The 16460-nt window shown below is 46.2% G+C and overlaps 6 protein-coding genes across 6 annotated transcripts; 3 read left to right on the top strand and 3 right to left on the bottom strand.

Moving 5' to 3' along the window:
• Window positions 1–88: 88 nt before the first annotated feature.
• On the bottom strand, window positions 89–1950 carry POJ06DRAFT_70136 (DNA replication/checkpoint protein). Its single transcript, XM_056191426.1, has 3 exons — window positions 1531–1950; window positions 570–1478; window positions 89–519 (listed from the first exon to the last, which is right to left on the bottom strand). The coding sequence occupies exons 1-3, from the start codon at window positions 1667–1669 to the stop codon at window positions 251–253; spliced, it is 1317 nt and encodes a 438-aa protein (XP_056045199.1). The 5' UTR covers window positions 1670–1950; the 3' UTR covers window positions 89–250.
• Window positions 1951–1978: 28 nt separating this feature from the next.
• POJ06DRAFT_193717 (uncharacterized protein) lies at window positions 1979–3719 on the top strand (the record flags this gene model as incomplete). Its single annotated transcript, XM_056184922.1, has 5 exons — window positions 1979–2193; window positions 2249–2947; window positions 3002–3218; window positions 3266–3542; window positions 3592–3719. The coding sequence occupies 5 exons, from the start codon at window positions 1979–1981 to the stop codon at window positions 3717–3719; spliced, it is 1536 nt and encodes a 511-aa protein (XP_056045198.1).
• A 96-nt stretch (window positions 3720–3815) lies between these two features.
• POJ06DRAFT_193780 (guanine-1-methyltransferase-domain-containing protein) lies at window positions 3816–4909 on the bottom strand (the record flags this gene model as incomplete). Its single annotated transcript, XM_056184926.1, has 3 exons — window positions 3816–4127; window positions 4177–4485; window positions 4541–4909. The coding sequence occupies 3 exons, from the start codon at window positions 4907–4909 to the stop codon at window positions 3816–3818; spliced, it is 990 nt and encodes a 329-aa protein (XP_056045197.1).
• A 305-nt stretch (window positions 4910–5214) lies between these two features.
• POJ06DRAFT_247755 (GRIM-19) lies at window positions 5215–6130 on the top strand. Its single transcript, XM_056186939.1, has 4 exons — window positions 5215–5372; window positions 5471–5577; window positions 5680–5850; window positions 5908–6130. Exons 1-4 carry the CDS (start codon window positions 5316–5318, stop codon window positions 5957–5959), a joined length of 387 nt encoding a protein of 128 aa, XP_056045196.1. The 5' UTR covers window positions 5215–5315; the 3' UTR covers window positions 5960–6130.
• On the bottom strand, window positions 6131–8791 carry POJ06DRAFT_219848 (glycoside hydrolase superfamily). Its single transcript, XM_056185600.1, has 3 exons — window positions 8337–8791; window positions 8173–8272; window positions 6131–8123 (listed from the first exon to the last, which is right to left on the bottom strand). Exons 1-3 carry the CDS (start codon window positions 8618–8620, stop codon window positions 6339–6341), a joined length of 2169 nt encoding a protein of 722 aa, XP_056045195.1. The 5' UTR covers window positions 8621–8791; the 3' UTR covers window positions 6131–6338.
• Window positions 8792–8854: 63 nt separating this feature from the next.
• Window positions 8855–13962, top strand: POJ06DRAFT_247747 (uncharacterized protein). Its single transcript, XM_056186938.1, has 10 exons — window positions 8855–9047; window positions 9101–9295; window positions 9353–9428; window positions 9494–9718; window positions 9779–10204; window positions 10267–10424; window positions 10478–10869; window positions 10918–11252; window positions 11305–12429; window positions 12490–13962. The coding sequence occupies exons 1-10, from the start codon at window positions 8929–8931 to the stop codon at window positions 13546–13548; spliced, it is 4110 nt and encodes a 1369-aa protein (XP_056045194.1). The 5' UTR covers window positions 8855–8928; the 3' UTR covers window positions 13549–13962.
• Window positions 13963–16460: the final 2498 nt, after the last annotated feature.

Raw genomic sequence — 16460 nt, 5'->3', positions numbered from 1 at the left:
AAGGTTATGAAGGAACATCAGCTGCGCTCAAATAGGACAGATTTTTTGCCTCAGATATATAAAAGCACACACAATATCCGGACTAAATGCAGTCTATCGGGGATCCTCTGACATCTTCTCGCACATCGACAATAAACTGTAATATGCAGTTACTCCATAACAACGCGAAACGCCGCGGCTGCTTCGGTTCCCAGCTCTATTTTAAGGCTTAAGGTCGTTGGTGACAACCTGATTTGCGAATCCTACGCATTTATTTCCGACGCCTTGAGAACCGCTTTCCACTTTTATTTCGCAGCTTCAGTCGCTGGAAGTTTTGCGAGACGCTTCCCGGTTTGCGTGAGGATCTGCGCTTCTTATTCGCAACATCACCATTTTGCCCGGCAATTTTGGCAACTGTATGCTCTTTCCCGCTAGAGTCCCCATCTTCGTCACCGTCTTCTTCTGCACAGGACTGTGCTTCTTCCATTTGCTCTTGCGCGTCCTTATATGCAAACCCAGTTGTTAGTTTGGCCGGTCGCACTTGCGATGATCAGTTCTGTCCCTCAGGCAATCATAATTCAGCGACTTACTTATTACTCTCCTCGTAGTTCTTTTCTGCGTTTTCGCCTTCGTGTACTTGGCCTTCTCTCTCATTGCCTCTTTCTGCTTCGACTCTCTGAGAAGCAACTCTGAGTCTCCTTCCTTTATCTCTCCCAAATGATATGCGCTATGCTCGAGATCCACCGCATTCTCCACGCCATCCACGCTGACTTTCGTAGAAATATTGTCGATGTGAGGCATGCAATCCTCTATCTCGAGCATGATACGCTCCTGCTCGTCGAGTTCCTCGTCCTGCATCTGTCGCAATTCAGCAAGTATGGACGTCAAACCTCTCGACACCTTCTTAGGTTTCAGAGGTGAAGGTGTCATGTATATTTTATTTGTATCTAACGGTCTAAAATACGACGGAGTAACTGACTGTGGCGTTCGTTGGCGATTAACCTTAGACGGTGTCGTCATCGTGGCCGTCTTGGTCGGCGTCGATAGTAACACCATAGACGCCGGAGAAGGCGAAGCTGGCGGCAGTATTTGTGTCTGCTGCGATTGAGATAAATAGTTTGGACTATTCGTTATATCAAATATTCCCAACACACGGCCCTCAGCCTGTGGGGTCGGTCCGATCACAGTTACTTTTTGCCGACGCACAGAATTCTCAACATACGGGGAGTCATACTCTACTTTCGACGGACTTTTTGTAAGAGTAGAAGATTGACTGTGCTGATGACGTGGTTGGTCCTTGACGCGATTCGGAGTGTGACAATAATCGTTTGTAGGTGAGGGCGACGCTTCTCTCACATCTTGCGAGCGACGCCGATAACCGGTTCGGGACTGACGATCTCGATGATGATCACGACGCCAGTGTGCATCTTCCTCTTTAGCATTCTCTTTCAATCCTGTCGTCGATTGCTTGGCTTTTTGATACTCCTTATACTTTGCAGCTGAAGAGAGTCAGCTGAGAACAGCGGATCCGCATAGATTAGGAATAATTACCTATCTCAGAATTCTGCTTGACATCCTTCTTTTCCGGTTGTCGACCAAATCTATTCTTAAACTCATATTCCCAATTCTTAATGTCAAGTTTCAACTGTTCGAGCGAGGCCCCAGGTTTGACCCTGTCTGTTGCGGCCATGGAGCAAGTCTTGCGGCACCTGTGTCAAGCATACGAATGGCTAAGATCGTGAGGGAGACAAATGAATATGATGGTGACACATTGATATTGAATAAATTGAGTACCTATAGGAATTAGATGGAGGACAATCGCACGTTTTGACGCGTTGCACCGAAACTCAGTATCAGTCCGGGTAATATCTTACGCGCCATGGACGCGCTGAACGCGTCGCGCAGGAGCAGGCTTTCCCATCGTTGGATCTCAACGCGCCTTAACGATACAGGGACAGCTCGCAATATATCATTCATCGTCGTTAGCCGTCCATAAAAGATGCCGCATTTTGAAGGCGATATCGAGAAAATAGGGATGGAGGAGTCGAGTTCTCCTCAGTCCTCGTCGTCGGCTGTTCACGAACTAGAACGTGATGCAGCTGAAGCGTCTAGTCCGCCTGCTGTCGGTGTTCATGATGCCGCGAACCTGAATGATATGAATGACAATGATGACAGACAATTTGAATTTGAAGAATTCACGGAAGAAGAAATAGAGTGAGTAATGTCTAGCTTGCGAGCGGCGGATCACTGACATGGGGAACCTTACCAGAGCTGCTGCGACCTCAGTCCCTGAATCGCGACCATCGGTGAATATACCACCGCATAGTGCCATCCAATCGGCCGGCCCAGGCGCAACTCCAGAACTAATGGAAATGTTCTATCAACGCTTATTCCCCTTCAAAGCCCTATTCCAATGGCTTAATCACTTCCCTTCACCGACATCCTCCTTTACAAACCGTGAAATCGCATTCACACTCCAGAACGACGCGTATCTCCGGTACCAATCTTTTCCGACCTACGATGCGATGAAAAAAGAAGTAATTAGACTGAACCCGTCTCGTTTCGAAATCGGACCGGTCTATTCCGCAAATCCTCGTGATCGCAAAATCGTACGAAAGGCTGCATTCAGACCATTAGAAAAAGAACTCGTTTTCGATATCGACATGACTGATTATGACGAAATTCGCACGTGCTGCTCCGGTACCAAAATTTGCAACAAGTGCTGGAACTTTATCACTGTGGCTATTAAGGTGTTGGATGTTGCGTTGCGTGTGGATTTCGGGTTTAAGCACGTTTTATGGGTGTATTCCGGTCGCCGTGGTGCGCATGCTTGGGTTTGCGATAAGAGGGCTAGAGAGCTGGATGATGCGAAGAGACGAGCAGTTGCCTCGTATTTGGAGTTAGTGAGAGGTGGTGCGCAGAGCAACAAGAAGGTCAATTTGAAGCGGCCATTGCATCCTATGGTAACGTAAGTCGGCGCGGTCGAATGATCGCGATCTATACTGACTGACGATGTGTCTAGTCGAAGCTTGAACATTCTCCGTGAAAGTTTTTCATCAACAATCCTCGTTGACCAGGATCCATGGAGAGCACCAGAACATGTAGATAAGCTGTTAAAGCTGCTCCCAGACAAAGCGCTCAACCAGGAATTGAAGAAAAGGTGGGAAACGACATCAGATCAGTCTAGTGCCAGCAAATGGGCAGATATCGACAGCTTAGCGCAACAGGGCGTCTCAAAGGTGTGTGACGCGATACCTCTATCTTCAAGCTTGCTAACAAATGCCAGTCCCTCGACGCCAAAGAATTGAAGGAAGCTAAGCAAGACGTGGTCTTGGAGTACTTGTACCCTCGACTTGATGCCGAGGTCTCCAAGCATCTAAATCATTTACTGAAATCGCCATTCTGTATTCATCCCGGCACTGGCCGCGTTTGTGTGCCCATAAATTCTGCGCGCCCCGAGACGTTTGATCCCATGGACGTTCCCACTGTCTCACAGCTGATCGATGAAATCGACGAATATGATGCTACACACGGAACAAGTGAATCTTCAGAAAAGCTGGCTGGTAAGATTGACTTGCATTCTCGTCTAATATCAATACTAACCACTTGCAGATTACGAGAAGACTTCACTGAAACCATATGTGGAGTACTTCCATCGATTTGTGTCAGACCTCATGAAAGAGGAAATGAAAGAAAAACGGCAATTGGATCAGGAAAATGGGGAATCCTTAGATTTTTAGTCATTCATATGGATAAATAGAAGATGTTGTGATCGCATTGTTGTAAACTATACAGGACAAGTTATTGTCCATCACGGACAATGAATATCATCCCTATCAGTCATCTACTGCCACCATGGAAGTTTCGCCATCCTTTTGCTCGTCTACTCCGTCATTTTCAAGATCTTCTGTTTGCACATCACCTTCTCGCTTCCGCTTTAGTCGGGCGCTTTCGAATCCTTCCTGTTTCCGTGGTGGAATCACGATCTCGAAGGCGCTCTTCCAGTCACGCAACTCGATCCATTTCAGCATGATTTCAACGACGTGGTTCGTCGTCAGGACTTTCCTTCCCGAAATGTTGATGAATTCTGAAATTGGAAGTTTGGCGGTTTTAATCTTTTGGCTGTTCGCTTTGTTGAGACATAGACTCTACGAATAGTTAGCCTGTTAACGCATCAGTAATTAAATATAGTAGCACCTTATATCTTCCTTTGTCGACAATACCACCAACAATATAAGTCTTGTTATCCTCCAGCTCGGTAAGAGTCTCATCCGAGTCCGACGATAGGTAAATAATCCGACTCCGTTCCTCGTCCGACTCCGGTACTTCGTATTCAATCGGCGAAAATAATATTCCTTTCCAATATTTATATTGCTGCTTCAAAGCTGAGTCGAATCGCTCCTGCAGGCTGCCGTTGAACGAGCTGACTCGCAAATTGACCGGGACGACAGCGCGCCGGTTTTCGGAGTAACATCGCGTGATCTGTGAAGACAGCGATAGACTCTCCTATCAGTAATCTTGTTAACGTCTGAATTTTGAGCGATCTGGCCATTTGGAGTACCTTTTCAGTCATCAAATCGTCGAATCCACAATCGATCAAAATCGTGATCGGCGCCGGCTGCAACATATCATTCTTCCTTCTCTTTACTAGCTCCCCGGATCCCAGTCCCACTATCCCAACCTCCAATTTCTCACTTCCTTCATCTTTACTGTTCTGCAACTGCTTCTTCTGCTTCTTCTTTTCCTTTTTGTACTTATTCCTTGCGTCTTTTTGTTCTAGCCATTTCTGCTTCTTTTGTTCGCGTTTCCATGCATTGCGGGACATGCCTTCAGGTAATGGAGCCCGCTTGGGCTCGGCATTGGACGATGCTTGTGGAGATGGTATTCCGACAGTGGTTGGACCTGGCCGGTCCACAGCTTCGTCTGTCATGACGGTCCTAACAGCTCCAACCCAATTACTGTAGTGAACATTCACTAGCCGGTCTTGCCTCCGGCTTGAGTAATATTGTTTTCGAGCTGAGTGAAAGGAACTCTGTGTGGTCTTGTGAATATTTGCTCGTAGCTGTGCCGAATAAGGTTTATATAGATTTAAGCCGCACGGAATTTTTGCTCGTGACAGTCTGGGTGATAATTTCTGTCAAAAGGGTCGAAGTCACTCGTTACCAAGTCACCTGATTTTGCATTTGCCCGTTCGTGATTGGCTAATCCCGAGCTTACCCTGCGGCAACCGGGGCAACCTCGATCGACTTTCATTCAGATTTAAACGGCAATAACAGGACTGCCAGGCGTCTAGCAACTGCGAGGTTGATTTAACTCCGGATTACTTTATATAAAATATGTCTACTTCACAGGATCTCCCGCCAAAGGGCGGATATGATGCCATTCAGTGGAGGGTACGTTCAATATTCTTATCTCGACAAGATTTCGAATTCTTTGCGCGAGGATGACGAACTAGAAATTATGATGGAGACTAATGTAGTGGAAATGATAGCGTAATCTTCCATCGCGGGGTTTTCGGCCTTCGATTTATCTGGGTATAATGGGCGCGGTGAGCTTATTTGGGTTCTGGAGACTTTCAATCGCTATGCGCGTCGCCAGGTACGTTCTCCTTCGTTAAATCGCTCTCAATTCTACGGCAAAAGACAGAAAATTCACCGGAGTCATCTTTGCGTTGTGGTACTAATAGTGTACCGGAAACAGGGAAGAAAAGCGGGAAAAGACATGGGCGAGAATACATCTTGTCCCACTCTTACAAGCCGAAGCGGACCGTGACACTGTCCGACGACACTACGCTACTATCGAGAGAGAAAAGGCAATTATGAAAGATCATCCGGACTGGGCCGATGGCAAGCCTGTGTACCATGACGGAAGGTTCGTTATTTCGTGGGCGTGCAGAGAAACGAGAATTTTTGTGCTGATTGGAAATAGATTGCATGCACCTACCTTTGTTATCCTCGAGGACACTAAAAGTGCTCGCTAAATAATAAAATCGATTGTTACAGATAATCCGGCAAATTTTAGAATGGGACGCAGTGACCATGAAGCATCAATCACATCCACACACATGGAAGGAAAGGACGGCTCACACGGTTAGACGAAATGTGTATGCTTAGATAGCAGCGCCTGGCTAGTATGCAATGTACGTTACATGTATCAATTAATTCAACATGTTATTGCGTGCTTCGATTCGGTTTGGCTATGCGCGCGAAAAACAACGTAAACTACCAATGGTTCCAACACATATACTCCTCGTGATTGCCGACCTAACACCATCCGTACGTACACATAATACCTAACCCAACCGTGGACAAGCTCCCATAGCAACAACAAAAATTCACGATAGAATAACAGGTTTAACTCTATGAACAGACCGCACAGAAGTCAATATAAGGATTACTTTCTTTCTTCATTCTCTGACCACCTCTAATCCCAATAATTTGGATTGTCTGCTTCCCACCATCATGCCACCATCGCAGTATCTGGTTAGGCCTGTCGAGCTCCCAGCGGCCTGACGAGACTTCGACTTGGAGGTCTCCGTTGGGATAGTGGAAATCCGGAACATGAATCTCTGAGGGTACAAGCTTGGAGGCGACTTCCTCCTCAGCATAGATTTCCATAGTGAACACGGCATTATTAATATCAAATCCGTATTCCTGAGGAACGCCAACTGTAACGAGCGGGAACGGACGACAAAACGCCTCGACAGCCCGGGAACCTATTGTGTCCGTGATCTGCGATTCGTCTGAGAGAGAGTACTGCTTGGCCCCGATTAAACTAGAGTCGGAAGGCATGAGCGAATATGAGTATGGTGAGCCACTCATTCTGTGCTTCACGTCAGACGGACTCCATAAACTGAGATCTTCGCCGTTCCAATGGTCGCCCCACTTGTGTGAGTTACAGGATGCATAGACCCAGTAGGTATGATGCAATTTCGCGCCTTCCAATGCATATATATTAGCGTCCAGTGCTCGAATTTGCGCCGAATAATCACCGTCGACAAAAGCTTTCTTATCATTCATGTCATACGGAATACCGATTTCGCTCATCATACAAGGGACACCAACACCAAAGCTTTCAAGTCCTTCGATTTTCAAAGTCTTCAACTGGTCACGAAGACAGTTTCTGATAGAGGTCTCGCCAAATCTGAGCGCAAACACTGGGCTCCAGTATCTGCCTCTCAGTACACCGACGACATCAACATTCCAGAACCGACTCCAGTGCTTGCGGATAAGTGTCAGCCCGTCATAGAAATGAGGAGTAAACACCATGCGAGGTCTTAATGCACCAAGCTCCACAAAATTAGGCGGCACTGCTAGAACGGGAGTTTGACAAAACAGCATTGTCTCTGGACGGACCGATCGGATGGCGTCGGCAAACATATTCCAGTGCCCAATGAAGTACGTGTCGGCCCACGATTCGCCATCAAGTCGCGTGCCATCTGGACTATCCAGAAAGTAATCCGGACGTAAAATGCTATCCGTCTCTGGATCCCACACGCCGTGTTGCGCCCAGACACACTCACCAAGCTTCCATTCTGGACTGCGCTTCCATCCATATCGTGAATCGTCATAGTCTTCGGGGAGCCATGCAGAGTGTCCATCGGGATTAACGACCTGAGTGCCAACCTTGTAAGCCCCAAGGAGTCCAAAATCGTAAACGCCGATATCAAGTGTTCGACCGCTGCCCAACAGGATGGCTTGGAAAGGCGTAGGGGAGGTGTACGACTGAAGTTTCTGATATTCGGGATAAACTGTTAGGTTTCTATTTCCCAGAAAACCACGGAAAGGCTCGTTGATTGACTCCCATCCAAGTATGAAGTCGTCGCCCAAATCGCCATCTTCATACACCTGCTGTGCAAAGTGCTTAATAGCGTTAATGAAGTGACTCTGCAAATAGTCCTGAATATTTTGTCCGTCAATTACACATTTCGGGGCAAAATCCTTTCCTGCCCAAAACAGTGTAAAAATAGTAAGGCAAGCAAGTCTATCATAATTAGTTGCCCATGTCATGCGTGGAAAGGAGGCAGGATCTGGCCAAGTATTTTGGACTACAGCAGCTTCGGTCTTTGCGAACGCTCTTGGATTCAATCCTGTCGCATACAAGGTCCACATAGGTGCACCGGATCCTCCAGAAAATCGACTCCACTACGTCGAGTTAGCGAGGCATTCAATCCGCATAGCAGTCGCAACATACCACATCCTGATGGGGATCCATGAACACGTAGAATCCGCAGGCCTTTATTTTTCTCAAAAATGCAATAGTGCTCTGAATGAACTCGTGATCATATTTTCCACTATTTAATAAAAATCCGAGTTAATATAGGTTCTAACCTCGAGAAGTCTCATGACACAACTTACGGCCCCGCATGCTCAAGCGCCTCCCAGGTATAGACATAGCGAATGACGTTAAATCCCCAACTCTTTATTCTCGCAAGATGTACATCAGCCTCGTCTAAAGGAAATGGACGTCCAACAAAGGACACATTATCACCATCAAAAAAGTGCTCCGACACATGCGATGGCGTGGGCGGACTAGCCGGTAACTTGGAGTCAGCGGCAAGATTGATACCGCGAAGAGTAATTACTCGCTGGTCGCTATCACGGAAATTTCCAAACGAGTCAATTTCCACTTTGTAGGACATGTTTCCCTTCAGTGCTCTCGCTGTATTGGCACGAGTGTACACTGGAAGGAGTTGAAATGGGGACGCTGCCGACTGGAGGCGGTGACAGTTGGTGGGCTGGCCCGGAATAGGAGCATGATAGTCTCCTCGATTTCGGGGCGGCTCGTGCACCGCTGGAAGATTATTCCGAATACGAGTTGAGCCGCGTTGATCTGTGTACAGCCACATGTGGCTCGTGGCCCTTTATGTCCTCAATTTGAAATGGAGATGAGTCCTCGAGACGATCCATTCTTCTGCGCATTCTAATCTGTTGGAGTACTCTAGATGTAATGTCCACAGTTAAGAAGCATCTTTCTACGGCGAAGACCGCGATAGACAAGAAGGATTTTGAGAGCGGGCGGGAGCACTGTCTTGCTGCACTGGAACAAGACCCCAAGTCATTTAATGCGTATGAAGAGCCGTGCTCGGCAGATTTGATTACTATCTAACGTCTCTATTGAGTTTGATCCTTTTGGGTTTTTGCGAAACGGGTTTGTCTTCTCTAAATGCAGCGGAGACAGCCTATCTGGAAGCCACTGCGATCAAGCCGGAATCATCATTCGGATGGCAGGGCCTGCTGAATGTTTATGAGAAGGGCGAGCGAGTTCACGAATATCTGAACGTTGCTAAAAAATTAATTGCTATATATAGAGATGAGTGAGTAGACGTTTTGTCGTGACTTTCTGGAACTGGAACTGGTGCTAATGTCTTCAGATACGACATTGCCAGATGTGCATCAGTGGCCAACAAAATGCATACTTTGGTGTCAGACAAAGGATCTCGGCAAGATGTATGTGCAAATCCCATCCTTATTTATGTGCACGTGGATCAGTCTAATTTATGCCTTTCCCGTAGAAAATTGAAATGCTGAAATTTCTGCTGCCGGACAGTACTGTCTTCTCATTCCTAGAAGGCCGAATTCCACACCCAGCTGAGACATTGCAGAAACTTACCGATCTTATAGAGGGTCAAGAAAAAGAAGCTATTCATAGCGCAATAAACAAGAACCGCAATAAGATAGGTGTCAACCTTGCTGAGGTCACGAGCAAGATCAAGCTAAAAGTTTATGACTCTTCGGAGGTAAGTTAAAGTTGGCTGTATGGAGTATGAAATGCGACTCAGTACTAATCCTAATTGCAGCTGGAGTATTACTATAGACAACTACTCAATTGGTCGGACGATGTGAACCAGCGTCGCGAAATCGAAGGCAAACTATTAGAGTTTCTTTACAACAAGCTATTGTCCGTTGCTATGGGTTCCAAAGATTCAGTTCGTGGAAAGATTTTTGAGCTGGCGACTGGAATGCTTGTTGTCAAGTCACATGTGGAACAAGCTTGGATTATCGCGCTAGAATGGCAGGACATGAGCGATCTGAGCCAACTAGACCACAACCGGTTAAGAGACTATATCATTCTATTTCCGGACAGTGGTCTATCAAAAGTCATACAGGCATTTTTGAAGTCAGATATATCCCCATTTCAGACGTCATATGCAAAGGATGCCGAGGATGCTGAGGACTTTATTAGCGCCAAGTGGGACGAAACAGAGATTTTGGGAAATTTTATAGTATGACGTTGCAGACTCTGATCATCTTGCCGGGAAGGTCAAGCGCTGACTTGTTTGAATAGGATGGATATGAAATGAAACCAGATTCAGTACTGGCAAATAGGATACTTGGTCAATACTACATTCATCTGGGAGAGTACGAGAATGCAGCAGAGTTAGCCCTTACTGGTCTAAAGCTGCTGAATAGCGTCTATAGGAATACAGGGCTTGATCTGCAGCTGTATGTGAAGGCGTAGACGATGTAGAGGGTGAAATCGTCTAATTGGCTTATAGATACAAGGACGCGATTTCGGTCACCTTAGGCACGGCATACATTTACTATCAAGCACCACGGCATTTTGATGAGGCATTAGAAATATTTAACGAAGTCCTAATCCACAGTCCTGGGAATAATCAGGCATTGATCGGCAAGGCGCTGATTTACGAAGAACGGGGTAACGTGACGGACTCATTGAACCTACTTACAAGAATTGTCCGAGAAGATCCTGAAAATGTTCAGGCACTACTGGAAGCATCGTGGTGCCGCATCCTAGTAGGTGATCACATTGAGGGGCGAGATGGACTCCAAGAATGTCTGAAGCTCATAACAAGGGATGACCCATCGTCTCAGAATCTTCGGGCCAAAATATGGTGGAGGATAGGCAAAAGTTTATGGGAAGAACAAGGTAGAATATGTTTTCGTCGCTCGTACGTGAATTGCTAATTTGGGTTAGTGAGCCAACGAGGAGATCGGTCAGGCGCCTACAATGCCTTTATTACAAGTCTAAAATTTAACCCGAATTATGCGGCTTCATACACAAGTCTCGGTATCTTTTACGCCGATATCGAGCAAGATGAAGACAGAGCGGGCAAATGTTTCCACAAAGCTTTCGAACTTAATGCTACTGAGGGTGAGGCCGCTCGGAGATTGGCCGAGACATTTGCAGATAGTCAAGAATGGGATCTGGTTGAAGTAATTGCTGCACGTTTTGCGGATGCCGAGAAAAGACGCTATATCCCTGGAAAGGAAGCATCCTGGCCTTATAGAGTGTTAGGTGTTGCATATCTGGTAGGTGCGGAATTGGATGCAGCCTTTACTATCTAACTAAAGTTGTCTGCAGCAATCACACAATCTTGTCAAAGCTATTCAGTCTTTCCAGTCGGCCCTGAGAGTCAATGATCAAGATTCCAATTCTTGGACTGGGCTGGGAGAAGCCTATGCCGAGTCTGGACGATACGTTGCAGCGTCGAAGGCATTTGCTAGAGCATGCAATATAGACCCCGACAACTGGTACTCCAAATTTTTGCTCGGCATGGTGCATCGTCAAATTCTGAGCTATGACGTGGCGAAGGAGACGTTTCGATCAGTCCTGAGTGACCGTCCCGCCGAAGTGGTCGTGCTGGAACATTTGTGTGAGACACTAGTGGCTTCTTCTCGCGATAACGTCAATAGGAGTTACTATGGACAGGCCATTGACGATGCAATTGAGGCACTCGATCTATCAGCAAAGCTTGCAAAAATCCATCCTAATTCATTCAACTTGTGGAAAACCGTTGGCGATGCTATACAAGTCTTCTTGAAGATTAAATCACAACTGAGGCGCCTACCAGTTCAGGTTCTCACAGAGTTGTTTGCCGCAGATATTGACAAGACAGATGCTAGTGCCTTGGACGCAGTTAACGAACTGGACGGTGTATCCCTAAATGCCTTACAATTTCTGGATACGACAGATCCATATTTGATGGCGCCCTTTTTCCATATCCTAGCCTATAAGTTCTCGTTACTGTCAACTTTCAAAAATGGGCGAAGCCGAGCAGCGGGCTGGTTTAACGTTGCATGCGCTGAGCAAAGAGTTTATCTTCATATAGAACGGAACATGCGGTATCGCGATGCGGCAATTAACTGTTTCAAGCACGCCATTAAGTTGGAGCCAAAGAATCATGACTTTTGGAACGCTTACGGAATTGCCACGGCTGATTATGTTCCTCTTGTGTCCCAACACGCGTTCATTCGATCTCTTGTTATCGATCATCGACAAGCTTCCACATGGGCAAATCTTGGTGTCTTGTATTTGACTCAGGGTGACTTGGAACTCGCTAATTTATCATTCAATCGAGCACAGTCGTCAGACCCCGATTTCGTCGTATCTTGGATCGGTCAAGGCATGGTTGCCGCGGCTGTTGGAGAGGAGGATGAAGCCCGAGAGCTATTTGAACACTCGTTTGCTATTGCCAATGGCAGCAGTGTAGGTGTATTTCTTACGCGTAATCTCATCGCTGTTATCTAACGTCCTTGATATGGGTAGAAACTTGCCAAGCTACTATACGCAGCGAGTGCATTTGCGCTTCTTTCTTTGCGATCAGAGTCGGTACTCACCCCTGCGAGTGCTGAGATTCCAATTTTTGCGCTAGAGAAAGTCTTGCAACTTGAACCTGAGTGCGTGTCGGCTATGCAGTATGAAGGATTGATGTTGGAACGACAAGGAAATTATGAAATTGCGATTGAGCGATTAAACAAGGCATTGGACTTCTTGGAACAACAATACGAAGATCTAGAGTCATTTGAACTGCTAAAGGAATTCGTGTCTGTTAAGGCACAAATAGCAAGGCTCTATCTCGCTCAGAAGAGTTTCAACGCATCGCTCGAAGCCTCGCTTACTGTCGTCGACCTCTCTGAAGACGAGGACAGGTTACGCGTTGCTCGTCTTTCTGCTCTGATTACTTCAGGCTTATCTTACTACAATCTGCACGACTTCACGAACGCGCTGAAGATGTTTAGAGTGGCGAGTGCGGATTCAGAACGAGACCCAGATATTACGGTCTTGCTGTCGCAAGTTCTATATGCACTTGGTGGCGCTAATCGAGAGACGTCACAAGATGAGTTGTTCCGCAATATTGAAGAGCATCCACAACATCTGAAATCTATCCTGCTCCTCGGTACTATTGGGCTTGTTGAGGGGAATGATGAAGTTGCGGACGCCATTGAGGCCGAGATTAATGATTTCGACGTAGCTCAACGGATCAACACAATCAGCGACCGATCAATCGAGCTCCTGTTGTCTGGGCTGGAAGGCCGCAGAAGTGGGGAGCCGTCAATTCGTCCTTGGCTACAGTCATCCATGCTCAAGCCCTCCGACTATAAAATATGGAAATACCTGGATAAGAAAACTGCACTTGAAACGGCTCTGTTAGATCCTTCAATACCTGCTAAGGATCTGAGCGATCAGTTTGCATCTATTGGAAAATTCAGCAATTCTCTTAAGGCAATATTTATATCTCCAGGTAATAAGAATGCGTGGACCAGTCTCCAGACCCGTGGTTCCGGCGAGAAATTGGAAAACGACTTTAAGTCGTTGAAGATCTAGATGAGAGCGTTAGTTCTTGCATGCATTCTTGTACATAATTCTTGTAATTATCCGTAAGTATATAGCGATGAGGCTCGGTTTTAAGATATTCTCAATAGTTTAGATCATTTTAAGGCACACAGAGATGTGACCTGCGGACTGTGTCACCTCTACTTGTTAATATGGCTTCTTATTGCTGGAATGTAGTGATAACTCAAGAAAACCTGCCAGTCTTCGACAGTAGAAACTACAACTGCCCAGGATAACTAGCTCTTCTATGCCATGCCGAAGTATGGCCATGCCAATATATTCCCTTGGAAATAGCCATAAGCTGCACGCGTCGGCCACGCGCTGGTGTTGAACTAACGCGTTCCCAACCTCCCTAACCCCACCACATCTTGCGACCGACTTACAGACAACTGCTTTTATCTTGAGGATTTATTTACGTTCAAATTTTATTTACTGTCTTCAAATTACTTCGCGCACCATGCCGAGCAGAGCACGTATGTCTGTCAGCCATACGTCCGACTACCCTAACCCTAGACCCTCTGAAGTCCACCGTGCGCCGCCCAAAGGCTCCTGAATTTTCTGATCGGGAACTACATGTTTGTCAGGCCCCGCTGTTGGAGGTTGTCGTTGGCTTGCGTTGTTGGGGCTACTTTGTTGAATATACAGATATATAGTCGTTGAATGTCTTGTTGTGTGTATTTGTTGGGTTTCTTCTTGAATTATTCGTTGGACGAGTCCAGAATATAGAAGCGGGTGCGCTGGCACGTCAGTTAAGAAGTCTTGTTTTCAACCGAGTCGAGCCCCTCCTAGTTGTCATCTGCCACCGTTAGACTCATTTGTACGGCCGCAGATGTTCACGATGATCGCGTTCAATGCAATCTCTAGGACAGCAAGCGATAGAGTAAAACACGATCAACTTTTGAAGAGGAGTCTGGCTCTTTCGTCAAACAAGCTCCACCACGAGAGAAGGACCGTTCAAAGACACTGAGCAGGTGTTGGCGAGTGCTTTTCGAGCTGGATTGGGGAAGTACGAAAAGTATTTTGCTTTCGTTGACGAGGTCAATACTTATTACATTGCAATGATTCTGGATCCTCGATTCAAGTGTGAGCTCTTGAAGCATTGAGGCAGCGTCTTTTCTCATTATCGTCATTATCCCCCCGAGGAGGAGCCACAGTCACCTTTACATTTACCGCCGTCTCACGAAACCAATCCTTCAACAGAATTGCGGTTTTTGCAAAAGCTCCAGGGGCAGTCAAGGCATGTTTCCGACATGGCTTTCCATCGCGGGCGCCATGAAATGGACCGCAAAGATGAGATTTATTAAGTTCCTTAATTCTTTGATGTAATGACCACCAGTGTTCATGAGCACCATCTGCGCAAGGTGTCGTTGAGTTAGGAATTCCGGTTGTGGGATATGACTTGCGATCTATCATTTGTGATTTTGTGACTTTGGGTTTGTGTGATTCGTGCTTAATGTGGTTTGTGTTGTGAGTTGGTTGCGAGTTGTGAGTTGTCGACATGATGTTATTTGTCGTTTTACGATATATGATACGTTCGTTCTATCGTTCTTTACCTTGCTTCTTGTCATTTTTGTGGTCTATGATATGTGATATGTAGGGCTGCACACGAATAAAAATTTTGCTTATTCGTATTCGACGTTTTTGGCGCAACTCATATTCGTGTTCTACTATTGGATTGGGAGGTCTTATTCGAATTCGATTCGTAATTATTCGTAGTTTCGCCGTGACGCAACTTATACCACGAGATTAGGGTAAAGCTGATGGACATCGAGCGTTGTCGCCTGGTCTTGTTTACTCCTGGACACGAAAACTGGCTACTCTCTTGCTTTAGAACACATAATGATGAATATCCGCGAATGGCAGCGATCGCCAGAGATTATTTAGCTAAGATTGGGATTTACTAGGCTTACGGAGGAACTCGTTGATCCCGGATACTATGAGGCGCCCGGTGTTGCTGCGAGATGTATATAAATCTGAGGATGTTAGTACCATTTAGGATTTACGAATAATACGAATAGTTACGAATAATGCATATTTTATTCGTACGAATATTATATAAGCAGCCGACAGCAATTTATTCGTATTCGACTTACGAATATTCGTAACGTTGTTATTCGTGTGCACCCCTAATGATATGCTTGCTCGTCATTCTTTGCCTTCTGTACACGTTTGGTTGTAGGCAGGACCTGGGAACATAAATAGTGGGGTTTGACCTCGTTTCCCAGGCCAAGTACACAGTCTTGAATTAAGGAATACATATCGTTTAGCTTCTAGAGTTCAGTCTAGCCTTAGTCCAGTCCAGCCCGAGCCTAGTCGAGTACCGTTACATTTAACGAGCTGGTCGATGGAATCGTGACGATATGACCGGCTACCTAATTTCGCTGCCACTTAAGCGCATCAAGGCAATGTCGGGGCTTTCTCCTAAAGGGGATTTTTATTTCCGATGGAGACAAACGCAGATTGGCCTATTACTTGATCGGTCCCGACAAAAGACACAAGTTGGACGCGCGTGCCAATCTGGCCATCTTTATTGGCTACGCGCAGGACAAGAAGGCCTATCGGCTTTATGATTTTACGACCCACAAAGTGGTGTTACCGAGGAATGTTGTTTTTGATGAGTCTAAAGTCTACAGAGATCGTTTTACTGTTAGCGACAATGGCTTCTCTTTGGATATAGTCCCGGATACTGAGACTCCAGACATTGACAGTCCCATGGATATTTCCCAATCCGATGTTAGCCCACCTGTCGACTTAGATGTTGGTCAATGTTTTCCAGTGCCCGAAAGCCATGTTCTATGCAGTCGAATAGTGGAATTATCGTCTGCAACTCATGAATCCGACGCTTCTGGTACCGTCGATGTTACCGGTCATGATCAATCTACTGCTTCCGAGACACCAGCCAC

Source organism: Lipomyces tetrasporus, assembly GCF_029532465.1.
Source record: "Lipomyces tetrasporus strain NRRL Y-64009 chromosome Unknown POJ06scaffold_3, whole genome shotgun sequence".
Taxonomy (NCBI): domain Eukaryota; kingdom Fungi; phylum Ascomycota; class Lipomycetes; order Lipomycetales; family Lipomycetaceae; genus Lipomyces; species Lipomyces tetrasporus.
Note: the sequence above shows the minus strand (reverse complement) of the source record. Positions and strands in the feature narration are given on the sequence as shown.

Bases quoted from the DNA above. Each gene is read 5' to 3' on its own strand.
- POJ06DRAFT_70136 (XM_056191426.1), bottom strand. From the start codon at position 1,669: ATGGCCGCAACAGACAGGGTCAAACCTGGGGCCTCGCTCGAACAGTTG. The intron at 1,479-1,530 runs GTAATTATTCCT...GACTCTCTTCAG, and splicing joins CAAGCAGAATTCTGAGATAG to CTGCAAAGTATAAGGAGTAT. The intron at 520-569 runs GTAAGTCGCTGA...GATCATCGCAAG, and splicing joins AACTACGAGGAGAGTAATAA to TGCGACCGGCCAAACTAACA.
- POJ06DRAFT_247755 (XM_056186939.1), top strand. From the start codon at position 5,316: ATGTCTACTTCACAGGATCTCCCGCCAAAGGGCGGATATGATGCCATT. The intron at 5,373-5,470 runs GTACGTTCAATA...TGGAAATGATAG, and splicing joins ATGATGCCATTCAGTGGAGG to CGTAATCTTCCATCGCGGGG. The intron at 5,851-5,907 runs GTTCGTTATTTC...GATTGGAAATAG, and splicing joins CCTGTGTACCATGACGGAAG to ATTGCATGCACCTACCTTTG.
- POJ06DRAFT_219848 (XM_056185600.1), bottom strand. From the start codon at position 8,620: ATGTCCTACAAAGTGGAAATTGACTCGTTTGGAAATTTCCGTGATAGC. The intron at 8,273-8,336 runs GTAAGTTGTGTC...TTTATTAAATAG, and splicing joins GCGCTTGAGCATGCGGGGCC to TGGAAAATATGATCACGAGT. The intron at 8,124-8,172 runs GTATGTTGCGAC...AACTCGACGTAG, and splicing joins TGGATCCCCATCAGGATGTG to TGGAGTCGATTTTCTGGAGG.
- POJ06DRAFT_247747 (XM_056186938.1), top strand. From the start codon at position 8,929: ATGTCCACAGTTAAGAAGCATCTTTCTACGGCGAAGACCGCGATAGAC. The intron at 9,719-9,778 runs GTAAGTTAAAGT...TCCTAATTGCAG, and splicing joins AAGTTTATGACTCTTCGGAG to CTGGAGTATTACTATAGACA. The intron at 10,425-10,477 runs GTATGTGAAGGC...ATTGGCTTATAG, and splicing joins ACAGGGCTTGATCTGCAGCT to ATACAAGGACGCGATTTCGG.